Here is a 26,246-nt window from a genome sequence, read left to right as displayed (position 1 = left end):
CCAACCCAGTTTCTCACACATACCTGGCTCTGTCTTCGTTCTTCTTTCTTCTTCTCCTTCTCTTCCTCCTTTATCCTTCTTTCTCCTCCCCCTCCTCCTTCCATCACTATCACCACCATTATCATCACCAAGAGAGGTAGCCTCAAAGTCAGGAGGATTCAGGTCCAAGGTCCATCTTTGACACACTGGTTGTGTAAGGTGGGGCAAGTCACTTAACCTCTCAGTACACTGGGCAACTTTCTAAAAGGATTCTTCTTCTCACATTCCCTTTCTCAGACTTCAGGAAGGGAGAAATTTCTCTCCTCCTATGCCTGGAAAATGATGGCTATCACATGCTAATTTTTCACAAAACAACTATTCAAGCTTCCCAAAACACTAGGGTTCCCCAGAACAGTATGGGAACAGTGTTATACAGACTGCATTCTTGACTTTCAGAAATGGACGGACCAAAATAATTTGTAATTATGCAAGAAAAGAGACCAAACTGTTTTATATCCTTTGACCCAATGATTTCACTACTGAGCATATACCCCAAAGAAGTAAAACAGAAAGAAATGTCCAATATATGCCAAGATATTTGTATCAATACTATTTGTAGCAGTAAAGAACTAGAAACAAAGAGGATGCAGATCTGTTTGGGAATGGTTGAACAACCTGTGGTATATGGCTGTAATGGAATATTATTATGCAATAAGAAAAGGCAAATATGAGGATTTGGAAAAATATGGGAAAATGTGTATGAAACTGAGTTAGAGTAAATTAAACAGAACCAGAAGAAGGATATACACGATTATAAGAATACATGAAAAAAAAGCCTAGCTTTGAGAGAAGCGATAATGAAGCATACCTTCTCTTTTTTTCAGGGGAGGGGCAGAAGATTATGGGAAGAACTGAGGCAGAACATTGCATGTTTTGTCAGATGTAGTCACTCTGTAAGTCGTTTTTACTTAACTATTTGTTTTTGACACAAAAGAGAATTCAATGTGAGGGTAGGGAGACATATCTAGAAATGGCTGTGATTTTTAAACAAAAGGCACCAATAAAACTTAGGAGGAAAAAAAAGAAGCCCAACCTTTCTGAAGGACCAGATGATCTTTTTAGACATCTGCAAGTTTGTTATTGCTAACCTAATTTCTCTGACTTGGTACTGACACCCTCATCTTTTGAATTAATTATTAATAAATTTAATTTTAAAATTAATTAATAATAAATAAATTATTAATGCTTATTAATTCTTATTGGGTACATAGCTGTATGCTCTACTAGTTATAAATTATCAGTTCTTTAAAAGGAGCTCTTTCTTTAAAAACCCAACAGTTGATTATCTTTCTTATTTCTCAGTTATTAAATGAGGCCAGTCACTCAAATAGCAAAGTTCTTTCTATCATTTTGCAAGAGTATGCAGAGAAAATGTACTGGGCGGGAAAACGATGCAAGAGGGAAGATTGTGTAAGCGTGCAATGGTGGGGAATGTTTGCAAGCCAGTGTGTTATCGGAGGGCCTCACTGCAGAACGAGTGAGATGATGAAGAACAAGGATGCATCACCAAACCCTTCTTCCCATCCCAGGCCTTGAGAGAATGATAAAGAAAATGGAGCCAGCCAAGCAGTTGTGGCCTGACCAGATAAGACATTTGGGCGGGAAGACTAATGTTTGGGTTTTTTTTTTTTTTTTTTAAAGCATTGGATGTCCCAAACGTCTTGAATCAGCTGCTAGGCTGGTATTTGTGGCAGTCACATTAAACTGCAGTCAAGCAAGATGAATGATGTGAAAAGGAGCCAGCTTCACCTAGATGTTAATGAGATGCCTGCCGTTGGCCAGAAAGAGGACAGTGTTCCAGGTAATAAAGAGTTAGTGCAGAGACCGTCAAGTGCGAGCAGTTGGATACACCAGGGATTTTATTTTCTGCCACGCTCTCTCTCTGTGGACCTTGCAGAGGCCACTGATGAATATTTACTAATAATTGTGGGAAACAGGACATTAGGCATACTATTGTCTCCTCTAGCCCTGCGATTCTAAAAGCTGATGTAGAGCTTTTCGGCTTACATCCTGAAGAAACAGAAAGAAATAATAAAAGAATTATTCCTTGAGTCTGAGAAAGGGGGTGAGAGAGCAGAAAATTAAAGCTAAATGACTAAAAAGCAATGATGTGTCCAAATATTAATTATTTAGAATATGGTTCCATGTATATGTAGGTGTTTGAGAAGACAAGAAGAGGTAAAAAACAGGCAGACTGAGAAACATGTTTGTTAAGGATAAGAATAATTTTGAAGAATGGCATTTTGGCAGTATAAAAACAAATCTTAAAAGTTTTTGAGTAAATTGTTTTCTTTCCATTATTATTATAGTTGCCCTTATTATTTATTATTAACTATTGATTCTTTCAGAACACAAGGATTTTTTTATTTTTAGTACCTGGGACTTCTGTTAGAAAATATTGGGATTTTGTTATTTTATACTAGAAATAGCTTACGTGGCCATAATGAGAAAACCATGGATCTTGAACAAATTCCATATTCAATATAGAAAAAGTTTCAGAAGAAACTGAAGGCTTGCAAGATAACAGGTGAGATCTCTGCAACTGCCCAAAGAATTCAAAGAATAAATTGGAGACTGGGAAAATGGATAATTTGTCATTCAACAAATAAGAATCCAAAAAAACCACCATTTTGTTATTTTAGTGAAAAATAATTTTAGTGGAAAATAACATCCATTGAGTTTATAAATGCTTTGCTATTTTGGATTTTATATACTAAGAGCACATCTGCTTGCTGATTGATATTTCTTTAAATGGCTATAACCCCAATTTGTTTGCAAAGGGGCATGCAAGTAATGAATTTGTCCACAGAACTTTTATGACAATATGACTATAAAAAACAAGGAGTACATGGCTCAGGGGAAAATGGATGGCTACTTGTCAGGCATGTAGTAGAAGGGAATTCTACTTCAGATTGCATTGGACCAGGGGACCTGTAAAGTTCCTTCTAAACTCTTTATAGTCCTGTGATACTTTGTCAAGAAGTTTTATGCTTCCTCAAATTAAGTATTGATTACTTTCCTCAGGGAATATAATAGAAATAAGCTATATGCATTCAAAAAGCAAGAATATAGGTTACACTTCAATAATTTCAAAATGATTGATATACATAGAAAATACTATAGGAGTTCAGAGGAGGGAGACATCACTGTGGGCTGAAGGGGCAAAAGGTTTCATGGAGGTGATGGGACTTGAGGTGAACTTTGAAATGTAGGTAGGATGTAGATTGGCAGAGAAGACAGGGGAAGGCATTTCGTGATGGGAATCAACATGAGCTAAGACAGAGAAATGAAAATGAATGATAAGCCAATGAACAGATCACACTGGTTATAGTGGGAAAAGTTAGAACTAAGGTTGAAGAGGGATGAAGACCAGTTTACGGAGAAGCTAAACTCTTCATTTTACAGATGAGCGAATTGAATTCAAAGGGACAAAGTGACTTGCTCAAAGCCACACAGCTAGTAAACGGTAGAGTCAAAGAACTAGATTGCAATGAGTTAAGGAGGAAATGAGTGGGGAGGAAGTATAGGTAGGTGTGTAGAGCAGTGGTGTCAAATTCAAATAGAAATAGATCCCTGGGAATTGCATGTTACTTAGAAAACTACAAATTAAAATTATGTATATTGTATCTTGCTTTATTATTACACATTTTTCAATTACATTTTAATCTGATTCAGGCTGCAACAGAGTTTTGTGGGCTACTTGTGGCTGTATATTCTATCTAGGACACCTCTGGTAGATGATTGATATTCAAGGAGTTAGTTAGAGAAAGGAAGGAGAAAAAAATAGCGCTTGACGGAGCATGACATTTTTATTTTAGGTTTGCAGACTAAACTTTCCAGAGGATTCACTCTTCAAAAGAATTGAAGTTTTACATAGGGTAAATTGCTAAGAGGTAGCTGTGCTTCTTTGGTCATGGTCCCCTGGCCCAAATACTTGGCTTATGGTTTTGTGAAGATCCGGTGAAATGACATTTACTCAAGGAGCCATTGTGTGGCCACAGTCACAGACAGCTGGAGACTGAGATCTCCTTTGTGCTCAGAATTGTTCCTCTTCACCCTTAGGATGGAAGGTCAGGACTTGTTGCAGAGAGAAATCTGATCTAGGGGGTAAAGAGAGGAATGGATCCCAATTACCCCCAAATGGAAAGTTTCTATTGTATTCTGAGACTACTAGGTACAGAGATTCTATAATCTCTTTCCTCAGAATGGGCCAGTTAAATATTATTGCATTTTGTTGATCAAGATCTTTTATTTTGGTCCCACAGAGATCACAGGAACTCGACGTTTGCGGAACCGAGAGCTGCTGAGGAAAAGAAAAGCTGAAGCCCAGGAAAGACAAACGGCACAGTGGCTTGGGTAAATTAGTTACAATGGAATATAAGTGTGTTGTAAAGAGAGCAGGTGGCACCTGAGGGAATCTAGGTAACAGTGTGAATAACATCAATTGCTTATATTTGTATTTAGAGTTCACAAAGTGCTTTTACATAGAGAGACACTGTGGTATAGTGGGTAATGCTGGACTTCGGGCCAGGAAGTCCTGGATTCAAATCCCACCTCAGACATTTACTAGCTATGTAATTTTGGACAAGTCAGCTGACCTCTCTGAGCCTCAGTTTTCTCATTTGGAAAGTGGGGCTGTTAGATGATGCCGTGGATATGCCTCACTCAGGCCTGGAGTCAGAAAGATTCATCTTCCTGAGTTCAAATCCGGCCTCAGACACTTACTAGCTGTATGACCCTGGACAAGTGACTTAACCCTGTTTGCCTCAGTTTCCTCATCTGTAAAATGAGCTGGAGAAGAAAATGGCAAACCACTCCAGTATCTCTGCCAAGGAAAGCACATATGGGGTCATGAAGAGTCAAACACGACTGAAAAAGACTGAACAACAAAAAGTAGGGATAATAACATCTATCTCAGAGTTGGTATATCAAATAAGATGATATAAAACTCTTTGTAAATGTTAAGGTGACATATAAATGTGTTATTTATTTGAGCTTCATAAAAACTACATGTTGTGGAAAGAGCAAATATTTTCTTATGTGGAGATGGCCAAGTGGTTTAGTAGTAAGAACAAAGGACTTGGAGTCAGAAGTCAAATTCTATCTTTTATTCTTTTTTGAGGGGGGGGGTGGCAATTGGGGTTAAATGACTTACCCAGGGTCACATAGCTAGTACATGTCTGAGGGCGGATTTGAACTCAGATCCTCCTGGCTGCAGGGTTGGTGCTCTATCCGCTGCACCACCCACCTGCCCCCTAGCTTTTATTCTTAATGCCTATATGACTTTGCATATTACTCCTCTGGATCTCATTCTCCTCATCTACAAAATGAAGGAGCTGGAGGAGATGATCTTTAGATGTCCATTCAGCTCTATATCCTCTGATTCCTATTTTATAGATGAGCAAATGGACTTTCCTAGAGGTGGAGTGACTGGTCCACAGACTAGTAAGTAGTCAGTGATGGAAGCTAGATGGGGATCATGTTTTCTTACTCTTACTACAGTACTAGATTTGAATTCAGGAAAAGGAGTCTCCCTGACTCCTAGCCCAGCACTCTAACCTCTGTGTCAGCTAGCTGCACATTCCTTTACATGAGACATCAAAACAGAGGGCTGTTCTGGACTGGGCTGTAAGCAGTATCAAGAGAGTCAAAGCAAAAGCTGGAAATTGCATGGAAGCCAGAAATAAAGATGCAACCATAAGGAAAAGCTGGCTGGTAGTCAGGTGCCAGGAAATACACAGCACAAGACAGAGATAAAGACAGTATTATTGGCTTCTGATCTGCCAAGTGGTTTGGGCAGCAGAGATTTTAGGATTTTGAAACTAAAGTCAATTTGTCTCGTAGAGGAAGCTTCTTATTTTCTTCCTAGTATGACTGGACTGACTTCTCAAGGCTAGCCCCAGGTTAGAAAAGAAAAACAAGCACTTGTTAAGGACTTATGTTACAAATAGTATCTCTTTTGATCTTTAGAACAACCCTAGGAGGTGAGTGCTATTATTATCCCCATTTTACACTTGAGAAAACTGAGGCAGATGGACACTAAGTGACTTGCCCAGGGTCATACAGCTAGTAAAGATCTAAGGTCAAATTTTAATTCAGGTTTTCCTGATTCCAGGATAAACATTCTCTCTATTGCACCACCTAGCTACTTTAACAAAAGGCTCAAGAGGTGCTATATCACAGCAACTCAATCCCAATGTCTGATTGACCTGAATCTGACAAAGTCATTATTACTAATTTTTTCTCCCATCACTTTTTTTCCTTCCACAGGACAACATAAATGGAAAAAATAGAATTTAGACTTAGAGGTCATCTTATCTAATCCCTTCTGAACCTACTAGAATGAGATAAGGCATCTATTTCTGCCTAGTGCCTTTCAAATATCTTCCAGTTAATTCACATTAGATACTAGGTAGGCATGGACAGATTATCTGAGACTCTCAAAGACACAGTGGAAAAAGCCTTAGATGTATCAGAGGACCTGGATTTGATTCTAAGTTTTTGTACCTTTGGGCAAATTCACAGAACCTGTTTCTCCCTCTGTAAGATGAAAAGGTTGGACAAAATGACCTCTATGATCACTTCTTGCTCTAAACCTAATAATACAGTATAGTAAAATACCTTCACTCCTCCTAAATCTTTAATGAAAGTGTATTCTAATTAATTCCTGAGGTATGCAAATCCTGAGCTCTGACTCTCCACTAGGCTGGCCATAAGCACTAGAGTTCCTGGAGTCAGTTATACTATGATGCTATATTTTTACGTGTATGCTGAAATCATGTTCTTCAATCTTCTTTTGTTGTCCTAACAGATCACAAAACCAAAGCAAACGACAAAGAACAGCAAAAGGCCGAGGCCGGCCACACACTAAAGAAACAGAGAAGGAGCCTCCACTACAAGTTGTGAGAGTGGAAAAGGAAGAAAAAGCAAAGAAAGAACTGCCATCTCTAGAGCAGCAGAAGGAGCCGCTGGTGACTGCTGCCAAGGACCTCCATTCTACAGAAAACCAAGAAGCGACTGTGATAGAACATGCCCCTAAAACATATCAGCATGCAGCTATGCCTCAAGACTACACAACTGAAACATACCAAGAGACATCTGAGCCTAAGGATCTTTCTCTTAAAACATGCCAAGAAACAGCTGTGCCTGAAAAACATACCTCTACAACATACCAAGAAACCACTGTGTTTAAAGAGCTGTCTCCTAAAACATGCCAAGGAACAGTTGTACCTGAATCTTTCTTTCCTAAAAGATACCAAGCAACAGCTCTCCCTAAAGATTGCTCTCCGAAAATATGTCAAGAAACAGCTATCACTGAAAAGTATGCACCTAAGAGATGCCAAGAAACAGCTGTACCTGAAGAGTGTTCTCCTAAAACATGTCAAGAAATAGGTGTGTCTGCAAAATACACCCTTGAAACATACCAAGAGACAGCTGTACCAGAATCTTCCTCTCCTAAAAGATACCAAGAAACAACTGTTCCTAGAGATTGCTTTCCTAAAACACATCAAGGAACAGTGATCGCTGAAAACTATGCATCTAAGAGATGTCAAGAAACAGCTGTGCCTGAAGAGTTTTCTCCTAAAACATATCAAGAAATAGATGTGTCTGCAAAATACACCCTTGAAACATACCAAGAGACAGATGTTCCTGAAGATCTCTCTCCTAGAACATTACGAGAAAGAGCTATAACTGAAAATTCTTCACCTAAAAGATGCCAAGAAACAGCCATTTATGAGGCACTTTCTCCTAAAATATGCCAAGAAAGGGCTGCGCCTGAAAAATACACCCGTGAAACATGCCAAGAGACAGCTGAAACAGAATCTTCCTCTCCTGAAAGACACCAAGAAACAACTGATCCTAAAGATTGCTTTCCTAAAACACATCAAGAAACGGTGATTACTGAAAACTATGCATCTAAGAGATGTCAAGAAACAGCTGTACCTGAAGAGTTTTCTCCAAAATCATGCCAGGAAAGAGCTGTGTCTGAAAGATACAACCTGAAAACATACCAAGAAACAGTTGTGCCAGAAAAATACACCTCTAGAACATGCCAAGGAGCAGCTGTGCCTAAAGATTGCTTTCCTAAGACATGCCAGGAAAGACCTATGTCTGAAAAAGGTGTCCCTAAAATGTACCAAGAAACAACTGTGTGTGAAAGTAGCTTTCCTAAACCATTCCAGGAAATAGATGCACTTGAGCAACATACCTCTAAAACGTATCAAGAAACAGCTGTGCCCAAAGATCTTCCTCCTAAAACACACCAGGAGAGACCTATGCCTGAAAAATATACCCCCAAAACATACCAAGAAACAGCTATACATGAAGTTCTCATTACTGAAACATGTCAGGAGAAAAATGTGCTTGAAAAACAAGCCCCTAAGATGTCCCAAGAAAGGGCTGTGCCTAAAGATCTCTTGCCTAAAAAATGCCAAGAAAGCGATGGAATTAAAGAGGATCCTATGGAAACATACCAAGATACAGCTGTGGCCAAAGATCTCACTCCTAATATAAGCCAGAAAATATCTGTGCTTGAAAAATATTTCCCTAAAGCATACCAAGAAGTAGTTCCGCCTAAAACTCTCTTGGCTCAAATATGCCACAAAACAGATGATCCGGAAGAATATCATACTGAAACATACCAAGAAAATGCTATGCCTGTAGTTCAGGATCCTGGAACACACGGAGAAACTGCTACAGCTGTCATTTGTCCTCCAAGTAGGCTTCTCCTTTCATTAAGATGTTCAAATAGAAGTGAAAGTTTGCATTTAGCAACTCTCTGGATTTAAAATATTCAAGTACTATTGAATCCTGGGCAAGTTTCTTAATAATAATAATAGCTAATTAGGTACCAGGCACTGTGCTAAGTGCTTTATAATTATTATCTCATTTGGTCCTCACAAGGAGGTAGGCCCTATTATTATCCCCTCTTTTTCAGATAAGGAAACCGAGGCAAACATAAATTCAGTCACTTGCCCAGGGTCATACAACTAGTGTGTGTTCTGAGGGTGGACTATGAACTCAGGTCTATCTTGACTTCAGGCCCAGATCTCTAACCACTGTACCAGCCAGCCAGAGCAATTGGTCTAGAGACTCTCAAATGTCCCTTACAGCAGGCTATTTCTGACCCTCAGGTGTGCAGGTTTCTGTTTGTTTTACACCTGGGGGTGACCCCCTTATCTCAAGGGCACTTGATTTCTGAGGGAACAGTCCATCTGTGATTTCAATCAGTGCCTACTTGAGGAAAAAATAAAAAATGAAAGCTTGCAATAGCAACTTGGTCTTAGCCAATGAAGGGATAGGAATCTAACAGAAATAATATCTAAAATATTATAAATTTTATAATATAAAATATTCTATATGAAATATATATTAAAATACAAAAATATTATGTAATATATAAAATATTAATATATTAATTATAAAATTAACCAGAGTGCTTAAGAGTGTGTTTTAGTTAATTTTTTTTTTGTAAATTCATGAGGGTTTTTTTTTTTTGGTGGTGAACAGTTTTTTGAACATAATTGTATCTTTGCTTGATGACGAGTGATCTCACAGTGCCTTGTGGCCATCATTCTGAACATAAGTGCTTCTCATTCAAGAATCTTTAAATGAATTTCTACTGGCCCTATGATATTTCTTGGATTTTTAAACCCTTGATAATGACTCATTTCTTTGTCAGATAGCTCCTTTTAAAAGGAAAATTCAATGAAACACAGTGATAGAGAATTTTGATTAATTGGGTGCAAATTTTGAAGTTTTACTATAGTACTGTGTAAGCAACACCCCCACACCGCCCCCCCCAAAAGTAGGTGTGAACACCTGTAGGAATATAAAACTAGAGTCAACTAAAACCAAGGTAATGCCCAATCTCTAAGATTTTACATTCCCAAGTTTTGATGCAAACCACTTATGTGTATCTTATTTTGTTTTACAGAACTGAAGAAAATAACAAAAGCAGAGGAACCAGAAAAGCCTGCTGCAATTCTGAATCTTTCCCAGGAGAAAAAAGCAGAGATTGATTACTATAGATTTCAACAACTACCTCAACCATAATAGTTTCAAACTAAAGATACAGTACACTAATATTTTAAATGCACAATTTCTCTAAATGCAATAAACTACAGATCTCTATAGTATTCGATACGAATTTGACTCAGGGATATTTTCCTGTATGTACTCTGCATTTAACATATTTGAAGACCTGGCTTCAGCTATGGTGACTCATTTGTGTGTGCTGGAGAACTGGGGGTAGGTGGGAACAGATTGGATAGGAGTGGGGGGGGAGGGGAAAAAACCGAGGACCATTTGTACCTCAGAAAACGAAATTGTTTTAATTAATTATTGATATTAAGTGATTAAATAATTAGGAACATTTAAAGCCTTTCTTTGGCAGTTTCTCATTTTCTTGTAACCTTAAATATTAACGTAGTGATAATTTTATTATTTTGCTTAGGCTTTTTAAAAATTTGGTTGTTTTATTAGTGTAGCAGTTTTACTTACTACTATGAGGATCCTCAAAACCTATCTGGTGTGGGTGTGTGTGCGTAATAGCTTGTTTTTTTGTGTTTTCGTTTGATCTCCTATTTTTAACTAAATAAAAAAAAATTATATATATAACTTTTGTGTCAGAGGCTTCTTCCTAATGTAAAGCAATAGGATACACTTTGGGTCACTCCTCACTTCTCTGGCTCATTGCCTGGATCCTGATAATGTAGGAATTTGAATGTCTAACACTCTTTACTCCAAATACATAGTTATGAAGTCTCAAAACATGAACAGTTTTATTTACAGGTTAATAAAACTAAGCAGGACTCACATCTGAGCCCATAGAAAGAAGTAAAATTCACCGGTGTAATTTCAGTTAGTTATTTAAAGCATAGGGTGTCCCAAAAGTCTTAGTGTAGTTTTAAGATCATTAAAGCTTACTAAAGCCAAAAATTGCACTAAGTCTTTTGGGACACCTTGTTTTACCCTAGGGATGGCACTCCAGCAGAGATGGTTGAAGTTTGCTTTTCTGTATTGGCATTCCCCTCCTTATCATCTTTGCCTGCCCAGTGTTGCTTAAAAATTTCCCTTTAAATCCTCCCTTACCTCCTATCTTCCCTATTACAACACCATCCTTCTGGCCCTTCAGTCTCATAACCTAGGAATCATCCTGGATTCACTTCCAGTTGCCCTCACCCCTGAGGCATCTCTGAACTGTTGCCACGGCCTGTTGATTTCACCTTTGCAACGTCTCACCAGTCAGCCCCCTTCTCTGACACTGCTGCCCCTCTGGTGCAGGCCCTAATTACCTCACACCTTGATTATTATAGGAGTCTGCTGGTGGATCTGCCTGTTTCAAGTCCTTCTCCGCTCCATTCCATCCTCCATTCAGCCACCAAAGTGATTTTCCTAAAATCTGTACTCTTCCATTCAGTGACACAGTCCTCCTTGCTGTTCCACAAACAAGACGCTCCATCTCTCGGCTCTAGGCATTTTCTCTGACTGTCCATATCTGCAAACACTCTCTTCTCTACTCTGACTATTGACCTCCTTGGCTTCCTCCAAGTCCCAACTAAAATCCCACCTTCTACAGGAAGCCTTCCCTAACTCCTCTTAATTACAAGGCTTCCCCTCTTTTAATTATTTCCTATTTATCCTGTATATAGCCTACTTTGTATATATTTGTTTGCATGTTGTCTTCCCTTTTAGATTGTAAGATCCTTGGGAGCAGGGACTGCCTTTGGCCTCTTTTTGTATCCCCAGTGCCTAGCATAGAGCCTGGCACACAGTGTGTGTGTTAACAAATGTTTATTGACAATTGAATATCTGACAAGTCTTGCCTCCTGCCCTTCTCAGCTTTTCTCTACCACTGTCCTCCACTGTTGCTGTTTCCTGTAATTCAGTTAGTTAGCTTCTAGAAGATAGCGGTCATTGTTCCCAACTCCTTTCTTTGTCCTTTGCATTTGTGCCATTCTCAGCACCTAGGTGTGGGGGCTCTGAACCTTTTTCTATGTCATGGACTTCTTTGACTGTTTGGTGAAGCCTATGAATTCTTCAGAATGTTTATAAATGCATGAAGCTAAGTACCGATGATTATAAAGGAAACTGATATATTGAAATACAGTTGTCATTAAATAAAAAAAAAAAAGCTTTTGGACCACAGGTTAAGAACCTCTATTAGAGCAGGAAGTTCTTTTGCTTTCCTGGAGGACTAGTTCTTTAATGAGTATCTCATATGGTAAAGGAACTTGAGATATGTTTTAGGACTCAAAAACACATTCCTGTTATGCCTACACCTATTTTTGCATACTGTCTCCTACAGGACTAAGCCTCACACACTATGGGTTTGGGGGCCATAGGAAAGTTCTTTCTTTGCATCTCCACACACTGGAAAACTCAGGAATTATCTTTCAGGCCTCCCTCTCCTTCATTCTACATGTTCAATTATTTATTAGAATCTATCATTTCTTGCCTCCACAATATCACCTGAACTGTTTACTCTCTGACCATTCCTTCTCAGTCTCCTTTGTTGGATCTTCATTCATGTCAAAACCATGATTAGAGAGTGAGTATCCCCTAACACTCTATTCTGGGTCCTTTTCTCTTTATGATATCTCACTGATAATCTCAAATAATATCTCTATGCTGATGATTGCCAGATCTATGGATCCAACCTCAGCCTCTCCGGGTTGTCAGACCTGCATCAACAACTGCATAGTGGACATTTCATGCTGGATGTATGGTAGGCATTTCAAACTTCACACATCTAAAACACTCATCATCTTTCCTCCCAAACCCACTGGCTTCTCTTCCAAATTTTTCCATTACTTCAAAGAGCACTGCCATCCTTCTAGTCCCTCATGTTCATCACCTCTTTCCTTCTTATTCATTCTGTATATCCAATCGGCTGCCAAATCTTGGTGTTTCTACTTTCACAGATCTTTTACGTGAGGCCCTTTGTCTCCATTCACACAGCCACCACCCTAGGTCAGGCCCTCATTACCTTGCCTGGACTACTTCAATAACCTGATATCTCTCCTTGCCATGAGTGTCTCCCCATTCCAATCTATTCTCCACACGGATGCCAGTGATTTTCCTAAAGCAGAGATCTGTCCACACTGTCTCCCTATTTTGTAAGTTCCAGTGGCCCCGTTACTTCTAGGATCAATTAAAAACTGCCTCATTTGGCACTTAAAGCTTTTCACAAATCGTACCCTTCATAACTTTCCAGACTTATGTCATCGGTCCTCTTCGAGAACGAAAGATGAACAACAAATATTACCACTCCCTTCAGGTACCGTGCTGTCCAGTATATTTTCTTAAGTATAGACAATCAACAAATCCAGTCCTGATCTGTGGCTTTTGCTGATTTTTGAGGTATAAATGCTCACTACTAAAAACAAAACAATGGCTTTAGCAGAGTCCTTGTGAGCTGGCTACAACATGCCCCTATACTGTTCCCCTTATAATCCCTCGCTTCCTTCAAGACTCAACTCAAAGGCCATTTTCTGTGGGTTTTTCCTGGTCATCCTCTACAGTTATCTTCCATTTCTATCACCAATGCTTACCCCAGTAACTGGTACCTAGTAATCTCCATTAATTGGTCTCTACAGGCACTGCAGTCAACCTAGCTCAGGTTCTCAATAATCTCTCCCCTCCTCCCATAACATCCTACTTGCTACCAAGTTTCTCTTTGTAAAAAATAAGAGTTGGATCATGGTATTCCCCATTTAGAAACTGTCAATCACTTTCTTCCACCTACCAAATAATGCTGAAATTCTTCAGCCCAAGATTCAAGACTCTTCACGCTTTGGCCCCGATTTATCATTTTTAGGCACATGACATTTCATACTATTCACCTTAAAGAGCTTTAAGCCAAGTAAGACTTTTTGCTCTTCCCTTACCTTACACTTTTCCACTGTGGCATTTACGTTATCCTTCCACCCCTGCCCCACTCTAATTCTTATCTTTCTTCTAAGGCCCAACTTAAATGCTACTGTCCAGGATGCTATAACTAGAAGAAAAGTTCTCTCTTAGAATTTCACATCTGACTTAAGGTTATGAGTTTGTTTGTATGTCATGTTCCCTACTACCCCATGTGGAAAGGAACCATGTCTTTTCTTTATACTCCTAGCACTGTTCCAAGTAATCAATAGATATTGCTAAATAAAAACAAAATTACTTTTTTCACAAAACATTAATTCACCAATATACTATCTCATTTGATTTTTACAATTAAGATGTAGATGCTATTATTATCCCCATTTTACAGTTGAGGAACCTGAGGCAAACAGATGAAGTGACTTGCCTAGGGTTGCACAAGTGAGGCTGAATTTGATCTTAGGTATTGCTGATTCTAGGCCCAGCACTCTAACCACTCTGCCACCAGCTGCCTCTAAGTTCCAAGTTACATGGTCAACATGCAAATACCAGCCTCACGATAAAAATACTTCAATCTTCATTTTGTTGCTTAGCCTACTAGTCCATAAAACCTCTCTCTAGAGAATACTGAAACAATTTCTCAATGTCAAAAGTAGAAATGGTAACGTGAAATTCAATGGAAAGAGATGTTTAGGACACTTGAGTCCCACTCTCACGCTAGTATTTGTATTCCTAACACTTAGCACATAGTAAGTGCCTAACAAATGCTTGGTTGACTGACCTGATGCCCCATCATAGTATGAGTGTGACTCTGGGTTCAGTCAGCAGTGTCCAAGCTTGGGCAGATCCTGTCAACCCAAAAAAGCTTCCAAGCTCAACCTAGCTAAGTTTAGAGATGCTTGTCGTTAGGTGATTTTCTTTCAACAAAGCAACTCGTGAAGATGTCTACTAAGGCTCACAAAGGTTGAAATCTTGGTGGATTCTTGAAGTATTGTAGAAGTAGTGTCATATTCTTTTACAAAAGGAAGATTTGATATAAAAACCTTTGTTGAAATTAATCATTCCTTAGAGTTCATAAAAATGGCTACTGTGGGTATTATTAAATTAGCTGCAATTACACATTGAAGATTCATTATTATGCCTCACAAACATTTCATTGGTAGACATACTTCTCTGTCACTATAAAAGGGTTTCCTGAAAAATTATCTTGAAATTTGACCAAAATATATTATTTTTAAAAATTTGGAGCTATGCCAAGAAAATTCTGATTTATATAATGTTACTGCATTTTAAGTACTATAAATACTTTTTAGTTGTAAGCAATAGCTACATGGTAATATTAAAAAAAAACAACAACATTTTGCTCCTTTAGTTGTAAATACACTATGCTTGTTAGGAAGAGTGGAAGCACACTAGACTGTTAGTCGGAAGAGCCAGGACTGTCAATTATTTACTAGCTATTTAATTTCTACCTTTCAGTTTTCTCTGTAAAAGGAGTATAACATCCACCCCTGTTATTTCAAAAGGAATTTTGTACAGTTCAAATAAGATTATATATTTTGAGCTGGAAGAGACCTGAGAGTCATCTAATCTAACCCCTTATTTTATAAATGAGGTCAAATGAGGACACAGAACCTGGCTTCAATGTTCTACAATAAATAGCAAGACCAGGAATAACTCAAGTTATGACATGAGACTCGAGAAAGGCAATATATTCTACTAGGGTGTAAATTCGTTGAATGTTATCTCAATTTTATCTTATGTCCCTTGAACTATTCCTGAGAATAGTTAAAAGGGTAAAAGCCTCTTCTGAATCTCACTTTGTTCGCCTTTTGATGGGAACCAAACATTAAATAATTATAATGACCAAGAAACTTGGCTCTGGAAAAATGCTGAAAAAATGTATCTCCTTTGCGGAGGTGGGGGAACACTGAGTCTTGAATATTGCACATATTTTTTATACTGAATCGATGTAGTTTTGCTATACTGCTGTATTCTCTTTTTAAAAAATTCCTTATTAATAAGGGGATGGATTGACAGCTGGGAGGAGAGGGAGGTGTTCCAAAAATCTCAGTGCAGTTTTAAGTTTCACAACTAGATCCTGATTAATGAATCCTGAATAATGACTCCTGTGAAGTGGTTGCATTTGAAGTTATAGTATATGCAAAATATTGTTATTAGTTCTAGCCAGATAGAAGCAATGAAAACATTTAAAATAAGGTTTTTTTTTTTTTACGGTTTTTTAACATAACAACAAAAGACAAGAAAAATGTACTTCTGATTCAAGTTTATTACAAAGTAATAATGTAGCTATAGAAAGTAAAATTAAGAAAATAAAATTAAATTATTGAATATCTTACCTAAAGATAAGCCTACACCGATATGCTGAAAACATTGTTATTCTTGTTTAAAATATTTTAGCAGTGTAGACTGAATTGTCTTCTCCTTCTTTAAATCTTCATACATACGCTGGTAGGTGCAAAGAGCTTTATCCACATCTTGATGAATTTGTATTCTTCTATCAACATTAGGGTCAGCATCCATAATTTTTTGCTTCACAACTTCTAAAGCTTGAAAGATATCTTCAAATTCTTTGAGATTGAACTCTTTCATTTGTACATTATCTGCTTCTTCAGTATCATTGTCAACACCTTCAAACACTCGTTGTTGATCTAAATGAAGAAAATCATCATCAGTCAATTCTTCCGAGTGCGATTCCAATAATTCTAGGACATTGTCACTTTCTAGTTCATCAAAACCAAGCTTTCTTCCTGTGTTTGTTATTTCTTCTATAACAGCTTGCTTTTGCGAGAGAAAACCTTCAGAATTACTATTTGCACAATGTGGCAAAATACACTTCCATATTTCACGCATGCTGTTTGTAGTTATTTGTTGCCAAGCATGATGAATATTTTCAATTGCATCTCTGATGTTATAATTTTCCCAGAAGTCAGTTAATGACATTACTTCCTCACCTGTAGTTTTTGCAACTGCCTGTTCAAAAATTTTTCTTAGGTAGTAGGCCTTAAATGTCGCAATGGTTCCTTGGTTCATGGGTTGCAATAAAGATGCTGTGTTTGGTGGCAAAAAAATTACTTTTATATTCTCACACAATGAACCAAGTGTAGTTGGATGACCTGGGGCATTATCTAAAATCAATAATACTTTAAAGGCAATGTTGCTGTCCTTGCAATATTTTTCGACAGCTGGGCTAAAATAACTTGAAAACCAGTCTTCAAAAATAGCTTTAGTTACCCATGCTTTCTTATTTGACCTCCAAAGAACTGGAAGTGATTGTTGGTTGTAGCCTCTCAGAGCATGAGGATTTCGGGACCAGTAAACAAGCATTGGTTTTAATTTAAAATCCCCTTCTGCATTACCTCCTAGTAAAAGTGTTAGGCGATCCCTAGACACTTTAAATCCAGGTTGAGTGTTTTCTTTCTTAGAAATGTAAGTTCTGGAAGGCAACCTTTTCCAGAATAAACCTGTTTCATCCACATTGAAAATTTGTTGATCAGTGTATCCACCTTCTTCAATTATCTTCTTTAAAATATCAGGAAATTTAGCTGCCATATTCTCATCTGTAGTAGCTACCTTTTCGGTAATTTTAACATTATGTAATTGGCTTTGATTTTTAAAGGGATCAAAGCAACCACTGTTTGCAGTAAAAGTTTCTTCACTATCTATTTCATTTCCATTTTCTTTCTCTACTTTAAATAAACTCGGAGCATTTGTTTGCATGGCTGTTTTGCTATGAGAAATGTGTTTATCATTGCAATCTTCAATCCAGACAGCTAAAGGACGCTCCATTTCTATCATTGTAACGCTTCTATTCCTTGTAGTTGTCTGTAAACCACAAAAAGCTGGTGCAACATTGTCTTTTCCTTGTATTTCACTTGTGTGTTTTATAATATTCTGTACCGCAGATTCAGGCATTCCTACATCTTGTCCTGTTTTAGAATTACTATGACTACATTCTCGCTGTTCAAAAATTGTCAGGTGATCATTAGACACTTTAAATCCAGGTTGAGTTTTTTCTTTCTTAAAAATATAAGTTCTGAAAGGAATCTTTTTCCAGAATAAGCCTGTTCCACCCACATTAAAAATTGGTTGATCAGTGTATCCACCTTCTCCAATTATTTTCTTCAAAACATCGGGATAGTTGGCTGCCATGTTCTCGTCTGCACTGGCTATCTCTCCGGTAATTTTAACATGATGCAAATGAACTCGATTTTTAAAGCGATCAAACCAACCACCACTGGCAGAAAAAGTTTCCTCACTATCTACTTCATTCCCATTTTCTTTCACTGCTTTAAATAAACTTGAGGCTTTTGTCTGAATGGCAGCTCTGCTAAGAGGAATGCATTTTTTATTACAATCATCAATCCACACAGCTAAAAGACGTTCCATTTCTATCATTGTAACACTTCTATTCCTTGTAGTTGTTTGTAAACCACAAAAAGTGGATGCAACTTTGCCTTTTTTTTTAATTTCACCCGCATGTTTTATAATATTTCGTACTGTAGATTCTGGCATTCCTACATCTCGCCCTATTTTGGAGTTACTATGACCACGTTCATGCCGTTCAATTACATCACATTTTTGTTCTAATGTAATAACAAGCCTCTTTTTTTTCACACTGGCAGCATTTCCATCTGAAGTCTTCTTCCTTTTGTCCATTTTGTTATGGGCTTTTTAAAAAAATTAATGCAACTATTGGTAATATGGTACACAGCAACAAATTACATCAGCACACTATGACAGGCAAGAGCAGAATGACATATCTGCAAGTTAAAACCTTTGACTAGCACACGCTGCATCAACTGATTTTTGGCTTACATTCAACTCAATTGCTCTCATTTTATAAGTGCAGGAAACTGAATTTTGAATTATTTGAACTTGCATTAATCATGACCTAGCTGTAATAACTTAAGAAGAATACTTGCTACAAACTTACAAAAAAGTGACATTGGAGGTTATTTAAATTTTAAAAATATTGATGTTTCTTATTAAAATTCTACATGCACCTTCTTATGCTTCATATACAAATGCTGCTCCCTCAGTTTCAGGCACAGTTTCTTTGCTTGCTTGGAGTCTCCCAAATCTACGTTTATATTGAAATGAGCCAGTTTCCTTTAATTTTTTCATCTAGTTCTTATTTAAATTTCTGTGGGAAGCCTCCTTATAAAAGAAAGTGAATTTTCTTCTTACTGCTGTTGTAGACTTGATTTCAGCCAACCAGAGAATGCAGTTGACTTTCTTCAATATTTGCTATCTTCAATCGAAGAGACTGAAACAAAATATTTAAATTAGAAATGTATCATTCAAAATTAAATAATCACAAAAGAAATATAAATAATTAAACTCTCAAATAGTATTTTTCCCCTAAGTTAGTAGTAGTGGATAGAAGCACTGGGCGTGGAGTCAAGAGGACCTGAGTTCAAACCCAGACCTCACATACTTACAGTTCTATGACTCATGACAAATCACTTAACCTGTTTGCCTCAGATTCCTCATCTGTAAAATGGGGAATAACCCATAATGGGGATTAATAGCACCTACCTCCTAGGGTTGTTGTAAGGATCAAATAAGGTAATAATTGTAAATGGCTTAGCACAGTGTCTCCCACATAGTAAACACTATATAAATGTTAGCTATTATTATTATTATACTGTCTCAGATATTTACAAACTCTGTGGCCCTAGGCAAAACAATTAAGCTTGCCTCAGATTCTTCATTTGTAAAATAGGGTTAATAATAGCACCTACCTCCCAGGGTGATTGTGAAAATCAACTTGCAAAATGCCTGGCACACAACAGTCGCCACATAAATGTTTGCTATCATTATTATTCTCAAGTTAAAGCTTAAAACCTGCACCAAGATTTTTAGGACAACCTGGAGGGTCTGTCTTCATTCTTCCTACTTCTCTTTCTAGTCTAGCAGTGCCTGACACATAGTAGGTGCTTTAAAAAAAACCCATCAAACATGCTCATGTATCTATCACTGCACTTAGGTGTGGGTGGTGGAATGAATTTTTTTTTTAAAGACAGGAGCACAAAGTTTTTGAATAAAGGACATAACGTCTACGAAGACACCATTTAACCTGCTTCTACACGTTGCGTGTCCCCAAACTCTGGGTCTGCGTCCCGGGTCAGCTGCCAAACCGCCCTGGCTGGGTGGGGTGGGTGTGGGGCGGTAGGGCCAGGGCGCCCCGCCCCTCCCCCCGGCCGGCGCCCAGCGGGGCGGTTCCACGCTCGGCGACACTTTCCCCCGGGGGACCTTCCAGCCCAGGCCCAGCCTAGACAAGCTGACACAGATCACAGGTGTGTGCGCCCCGGGCCGGCGAGCCTCTCCCCGCAAAGATACCTGGGACTAGTGCGTGCAAGCCCCAACCGATCTTCGGCGCTGTCCGCTGGTGAACCTGTCCTTGGAGGGCGGCGGACGCCGGAGGGCGGAGGCTGCCTTAGAGACCCAGGGAAACGACGCCAACAGAAGAGCAGCGGCGGCTCTCGAGCCCTTGGACAGGCCGCGCGCGTGCGCGCTCCGCGCAGGGCCCCTCCCCCTCCCCTTTCTTCCCCCCCCTCCTGCGCAGGCGCGGGACTCCAGCCAATGCTGTGCGTCGTTGGGGTCGGGGACCGTCGGCCCGCAAGCTGCGAGAGAACCTCGCCGGGCTGGGTACCGGGAGCTGGTGGTTATCATCTTCATCATTAGTATTGTGTTTTAATCTCTAAAGCAGGCCGAGGAGACTGACGCCATGCAGCATTCCGAAGAGCCTTCGACCCTGCCCGCTTCGACCTGTGGGTGCATGAAACCGGCATTAGAAACAGGTAACTTAAGGGATTGTTTCCTTATTGGAGGAAAGTCACGTGCCGGGCAGTCACGTGAAGAGCGGTCACGTGATTAGCGTCTTCTCCCCTGCAGGAGTTCCCTCCGATAGTAGATTGTTTCCTGGGCGCTTGCTTTACCTTAGTGACTTTATTTCGGAGAACATCTCTCTCCCCGCCTTCCCCCGCACCTGTTTCCTTACAGTTAGTGGCAGCCATCTGTTGTGGTGAATGAATAGTGAATTAGAATAGATTCAGTGAATTAGAATGTTAATCATTTTTTACCCCCATGGTCACCCCGGCTTGAAGAGTATAGGAAAGACTCTGGGGTGTGGGTAAGGGTGGGTACAGTGTCTGAGGGAAAATCATCCCCAAATCATCTCTTCTTCCTTCTTTTTGTCACTCCTCCCCCAGGTGATTGGAATCGACTCATCTGCACCAGCCTGCTCAGCTAAGCTCTAGATGGTGTCCTATAGCTAGCTTTTATATACCACTAACATGTTAACTCATTTGATCCTCAAACTCATTATATAGCGCCGATATATTATGTCATTTTAACTTCACAACAACCCTGTGAAGTGCTATTATTATTCACATTTTACAGATGGGAAACCCAGGCACGGCAAGGTTAAGTAACTTGCCCAGGCTCTCACAGCTAGTATGTAGGTGAGGCAGGTTTGAGCTTGGGTCTTCCTCACTCCATGTCCCTCCCCGCCTCCAACCCCCATCCACCAGGATTTAGCTCTGGAAGCACATTAGAAATAATAGCAAACAATAATAATAAAGCAAATGGAATAAATCAGAACTATGTGGAAAGTCAAAGGGGTGTGTGTGTGTGTAGATTTGAGGTGATCAACAACTTTGTCAATCAACAGCATATACTGAATGCTTACTAGGTGGTTTCTGTGAAAGCCTTTGAGTCTGGAAGACCAGAGTTCAGATACTGTGGCCGGCACTTTATAGTTGGGCAAGTCACTTAATCTCTCTCATTGCTTAACCTCAGTCTCCTCATCTGTTAAATGGATTGTTTTGTGGATCAAATGAATTAACATGTAAAGTGCTTTGCAAATCTTAAAGTGCTATCTATCTATATAGCGTATTTATGTTATATGTATGATATATACATATATAATGTATATTATTGTTATTACTATGTTGGAGGCACTGTGCTAAGAACTGGGGATAACAAGAAAAGTAAAAACAGTCATCTAGCTGAGAGTGGAAAATGAGGGTTTGGACTCCTGGTAATCTCTTAGGCTCCTTCAAGTTCTTCAAGTCAGTGAGCTGCTTCTGTGAAACTGTTAGTGCTGGTCAGGACCTTAGAAGTCTCCTCCAGTCCATCATTCATTTTATATATTAGGAAGTAGGCCCAGAGAGATTAATTATTTACCCAAGGTCATGCAAAGTCTTGGCAGTACTGGGACTTGCACCTTGTCTGTAAGTCCAGCACAGCTCTCTCCTTCATACCATGGAAATTGGGTGAGATGGTCATCAAGGCACATAGCGCAGGACACTTATTAGTTGTGTGACTCCAGAGAATTCACTTAACTGCTGTTTACCTCAGTCCCACATCGGCAAAATGGGGATAATAATAGCATCTACCTTTCAGTGTTGTTGTAAGGATAAAATAAGATCATTTTTGTAAAGTGCTTTGCAAACCTTAAAGTGTTATATGAATTTTTGTTGTTCATTCATGTCCAACTCTTTGTGATCCCGTTGGGGGTTTCTTGGCAAATATACTGGAGTGGTTTCTAATTTCCTTGTCCAGCTTCATTTTTACAGATGAGGAAACTGAGGCAAATAGGATTAAGTGACTTGTAATAAGTATCTGAGGCTGGATTTGAATTCAGGTCTACTTGACTCCAAGCGTAGCACTCTATCCACTGATCCACCTAGTTGTTATATAAATGCTAACTATTATTATTATGGCCTCTACGCTCATGTGTACATTGTTAACCTAGAACTTTGGGTACAGGAACTGAAACAGAAATAAATAAATGTGAATGGAACTTTCTTTTATAATAGAATTTTGATTTGGGAGATTTTTGTCTTCTGCATTTATAAAGATGGGATTTATTTGTCCCAAGAAGTTGTCTGTGTAAAACATAAACAGATTCCAAAAGGCCTGAGAAAAATTAATAGATTAATGTCAGCCTATATAGGGAAAATTAGGTATGGCCACAAGAGCAGGGAGTAAAACTTAATGGACCTGAGTTCTTGTCTTAGCTTTGTGACATTGGGCAAGTCACTTAATCATTCAGTCAGTCATTAAACACTTAATAAGCACCTGATCCGTGCCAAGCATTTTGCTAAGCACTGGGGAAAGGAAAAGACACTGGGAAGGCAAAGACAGCTCGTGCTCTCAAGTTGCTCACAGCCTTATGGGAGAGAACAGCACATAAAAAGAAGTTGAAAAATGGAGGTGGAGGTGGGGAAGAGTATCCTGGGTTGGGGATGGGGGCTGGGGAGAAGATGATGCAGACCTGAAGTTAGATGGAAAATGATGAGGTAGCTATGTTGGGCTACCTCTTTAACCTTAACCTTTCTAGGCCTGTTTCTTCAAATGAAAGGGTTGGACTAGATCAGTGGTTCTCAACATTTTTTGTTCAGTAAGCCCTTTTCAGCAAGAAAAAAATGTATTGTGAATCTCCATTGTACTTTAATATACTACTTATAATTTTCTTTTAGATTTTTCAGGTGGCTCAGTAGATGAGCAATGAGCCTGGAGTCAGGAAGACTTGAGTTCAAATTCAGCATCAGACACTTACTAGCTGTGTGACCCTGAGCAAGTCACTTAACCCTATTTGCCTCCATTTCCTCATCTGTAAAATGAGTTGGACAAGGAAATGGCAAACCCCTTCTGTGTGTTTGCCAAGAAAACCCCAAATGAGGTCATGAAGAGTCATACACGACTGAAACAACTGAACAACAAACTTACAGTAACCGAAATGCTAACTTTTGCCCCCAAAAACTGCAAATTAAAATTTATATTATGTAATTATAAAACGTTATTCAAGTATGTACATGCTTGTTTTTACAGAGGAAAATATACTTGCATCATACTTATTATTTACTGCTTTAAGCATCATTAAAGAATTTTTAGTGCAAACCCCTTCGTCATCTCCTGGCAACTACTAGCCTAAGTGATCTAAGACTCCTTTCCACTCTTTGGTTCTCTGAAACGGTATGTCATGTGATTTTTGAGTTTGACGTCCCACAAAATGCCCCTTGGTATCTGTGTCAGAGACAGTCTTTTAGACTATTTGGATATAGTTATTCAGGGGATACTTTTTTTTAGGGGGTCATGTGGCAAAGACACAAATGAAGAAAGCTATCAATGATTCTTGTTACATTTAACTCTTCATTGCTGAGATTATGTGAAAAACTTTGCCTTTAAGTGACCAGTTTTTTAACACTTGTTATTAGATGAAGGTTGTGTTAGTAAGTCTGGCAACAAACATTTATTATTCATTAATGGGAAGGACTTTGGATTGGTAGTTAGAGCATTCCCCACTTCTTTAGCAACTAGGTAGGTATGTGAGCTTGGACAAAAACATAACTTTTCCAAGTCTCATTTTTTCCGTCTATAAAATGAAGAGGTTGGCAGTATGATTTCTTTTAGATTCTTTCTAGTTCTAGATTTATATTATTCTTAGAATCATTTAGAATATTAAAGCAGTAAAGTTGGCTATAACCAAAAAACTCAAGAAAGCAGTATGGATTGTTTTTATGATCCTTTAGTTGCATTATAATCATTGAGGATAATACTAGCTAGCATTTAGGTAATATTTTAAGGTTTTGTAAAGCAGTTTACATGTTATCTGATTTTATGTACTCACCACCACTCTGTGAGATAGGTGCTGGTGTTATCCTCATTTTACTGATGAAGAAACTGATGATGAAGAAAGTTAAGGGACTTGCCCAGGTTCACAGGCTAGTATGTGTCTGAGGCAGGATTTGAATTCAAGTTTTCATGACTCAATTCTAACCTCCTAACTACTATACTCCCAGCTGTCTCACCAAATTGGAAAATTGTTTTTGCTCTTTTGTTTCTATAGGTAATATTTTGACTGAGCCAATTGGTTACATAGAGTCATGCTTCTCAGCTAAGAATGGTACACCGAGGCAGCCAACCATTTGCAGCTTGTCACGTGCTTGTCTGAGGATAAGAAAAAGTGTCTTTAACAATCCTGAACATTCCGTAATGGGCTTAGAACAGTTTTCACATGTTTGGTAAGTTGTTTAATTACTGGTAGTAGGTTTTTATGCCCAGAATTTGCTAGGGAATAAATAACTGGTTACTTTGGAAAGTACATTGACTTTTTTTGGGGGGGGGTATTATTAATTTTTATTGAAATTCTCAATTTGCTTATCTATATTAATGCCTTTCATATGTAAGTAAGGTCCTTCTCATCAGTACAAGTGGATTAAATACTGGTTCCAAACTGACTTTTCTACAAGTTGATAGGATGTATATAACCTGAAAAGTGGGCAGGTATCCTTTTTTTAGATAACTTTTTATTTGTACATTCTGTGATACTATGGAAAAAAATCCTAACACAAGTTGTTTTTCTGATATATTATTCAATGAACCCACAAACTGATTGTCGTCACTTCTTACAGCACACAATTAGGAAAGAAGCAGATTCAAATAATTTATTCTAGACGTTTTCTTCTTTCATACTCTAAAATATCTTCTTCATGTTGGTGGAGGAGGAAGGCCTACAGGCCTGCCGTAGTGCCCAAGGTTAGTATAACTTTCAACCAGTTGGGTTTGTCATTTTGGTTGCCCCAAATGTAAAATGCTGAACCAACCAAAGTGTGGTGTAGGAGCTGGGACAGCTGTGGCTGTACATTGACTTTTTACAGATTGTATCCTCCTTTAAGATCACATCTCTTCCAAGAGAAACTACATTAATATTTATCTCTATCATTTGGACTGAGACATCTCTATCTACTCCTCCTTCCCCTCCTCTCCCTAATATCCAGAATCTATTAATTAAATGGGTGAGTATTGGTGAAGACTATAGCTTAAATAAAAATTCTTTTCCTTCTAAAAGTTTAAATTTACTTTCTTTTAAAAAGATGTTTTTAGCTGCTTTTTTTATACCATTGTCACTTTTCAGTGATTCCCTCTCACCCCAAAAGTAAGTAATAAAGTCTTTGTTAAATTTTACACTCAGTGACATCATTGTTTGGGGGGTAATTTGTGTGCTTGTTTTATGTTTTCAAAAAGTTACTTTCTTTTTTTCCAAACTAAGTGATTCTGGGCTTTTCTGGCAGGATTTTGTTTGTTTTTCATAAAAATGGTCATTTGAGTTGTAAGGCGAAAGTGCAGCCTCCTCGGTTGAATGGTACAAAGATTGGAATCTTCTCCACAAGGAGTCCCCATCGCCCTAATGCTATTGGACTTACTCTTGCCAAGCTGGACAAAGTGGAAGGTGACGTTTATTCTTTTTTACATTCCTAATCCCAGCAGAAAGAAGCATATCAAGACAATATCCAGTTAACTCC

At 38.6% G+C, this 26,246-nt stretch overlaps 4 protein-coding genes across 7 annotated transcripts in view; 3 read left to right on the top strand and 1 right to left on the bottom strand.

Moving 5' to 3' along the window:
- The first annotated feature begins 1,725 nt into the window (after window positions 1-1,725).
- HEMGN (hemogen) lies at window positions 1,726-8,239 on the top strand. The gene is made up of 4 exons (XM_027859066.1): window positions 1,726-1,840; window positions 4,305-4,395; window positions 6,851-8,160; window positions 8,223-8,239. Exons 1-4 carry the CDS (start codon window positions 1,759-1,761, stop codon window positions 8,237-8,239), a joined length of 1,500 nt encoding a protein of 499 aa, XP_027714867.1. The 5' UTR covers window positions 1,726-1,758.
- An 82-nt stretch (window positions 8,240-8,321) lies between these two features.
- On the top strand, window positions 8,322-10,157 carry LOC114040817 (hemogen-like). The gene is made up of 2 exons (XM_027858999.1): window positions 8,322-8,757; window positions 9,977-10,157. Exons 1-2 carry the CDS (start codon window positions 8,424-8,426, stop codon window positions 10,093-10,095), a joined length of 453 nt encoding a protein of 150 aa, XP_027714800.1. The 5' UTR covers window positions 8,322-8,423; the 3' UTR covers window positions 10,096-10,157.
- A 6,042-nt stretch (window positions 10,158-16,199) lies between these two features.
- LOC114040872 (tigger transposable element-derived protein 1-like) lies at window positions 16,200-20,409 on the bottom strand. Its single transcript, XM_027859073.1, has 2 exons — window positions 20,275-20,409; window positions 16,200-19,198 (listed from the first exon to the last, which is right to left on the bottom strand). Exon 2 carries the CDS (start codon window positions 18,586-18,588, stop codon window positions 16,306-16,308), a length of 2,283 nt encoding a protein of 760 aa, XP_027714874.1. The 5' UTR covers window positions 18,589-19,198; window positions 20,275-20,409; the 3' UTR covers window positions 16,200-16,305.
- Window positions 20,170-26,246, top strand: part of TRMO (tRNA methyltransferase O) — a 28,920-nt gene continuing 22,843 nt past the window's right edge. For 2 of the 4 annotated variants that reach the window (XM_027859075.1, XM_027859074.1), the window contains exons 1-3: window positions 20,529-20,735; window positions 24,791-24,965; window positions 26,016-26,173. In XM_027859075.1, coding sequence (XP_027714876.1) covers window positions 20,663-20,735; window positions 24,791-24,965; window positions 26,016-26,173 — 406 coding nt within the window. In that variant the 5' untranslated portion in view covers window positions 20,529-20,662. Of the gene's footprint in view, window positions 20,232-20,528; window positions 20,736-24,790; window positions 24,966-26,015; window positions 26,174-26,246 lie in introns of those variants that run through there. The other 2 variants (XM_027859076.1, XM_027859078.1) reach the window with 2 other exon arrangements.

This window comes from Vombatus ursinus, unplaced genomic scaffold, assembly GCF_900497805.2.
Source record: "Vombatus ursinus unplaced genomic scaffold, bare-nosed wombat genome assembly UNPS02014158.1, whole genome shotgun sequence".
Lineage (NCBI taxonomy): Eukaryota > Metazoa > Chordata > Mammalia > Diprotodontia > Vombatidae > Vombatus > Vombatus ursinus.
The sequence above is the reverse complement of the archived record's forward strand: the minus strand, read 5'-3'. Positions and strand labels throughout refer to the sequence as shown.

Coding starts and splice junctions, on each gene's coding strand:
- LOC114040872 (XM_027859073.1), bottom strand. CDS start 18,588: ATGGACAAAAGGAAGAAGACTTCAGATGGAAATGCTGCCAGTGTGAAA.
- HEMGN (XM_027859066.1), top strand. CDS start 1,759: ATGAATGATGTGAAAAGGAGCCAGCTTCACCTAGATGTTAATGAGATG. Junction 1,841..4,304: donor GAAAGAGGACAGTGTTCCAG/GTAATAAAGAGT, acceptor TTGGTCCCACAG/AGATCACAGGAACTCGACGT. Junction 4,396..6,850: donor CAAACGGCACAGTGGCTTGG/GTAAATTAGTTA, acceptor TTGTCCTAACAG/ATCACAAAACCAAAGCAAAC.
- LOC114040817 (XM_027858999.1), top strand. CDS start 8,424: ATGTCCCAAGAAAGGGCTGTGCCTAAAGATCTCTTGCCTAAAAAATGC. Junction 8,758..9,976: donor AGCTGTCATTTGTCCTCCAA/GTAGGCTTCTCC, acceptor TTTGTTTTACAG/AACTGAAGAAAATAACAAAA.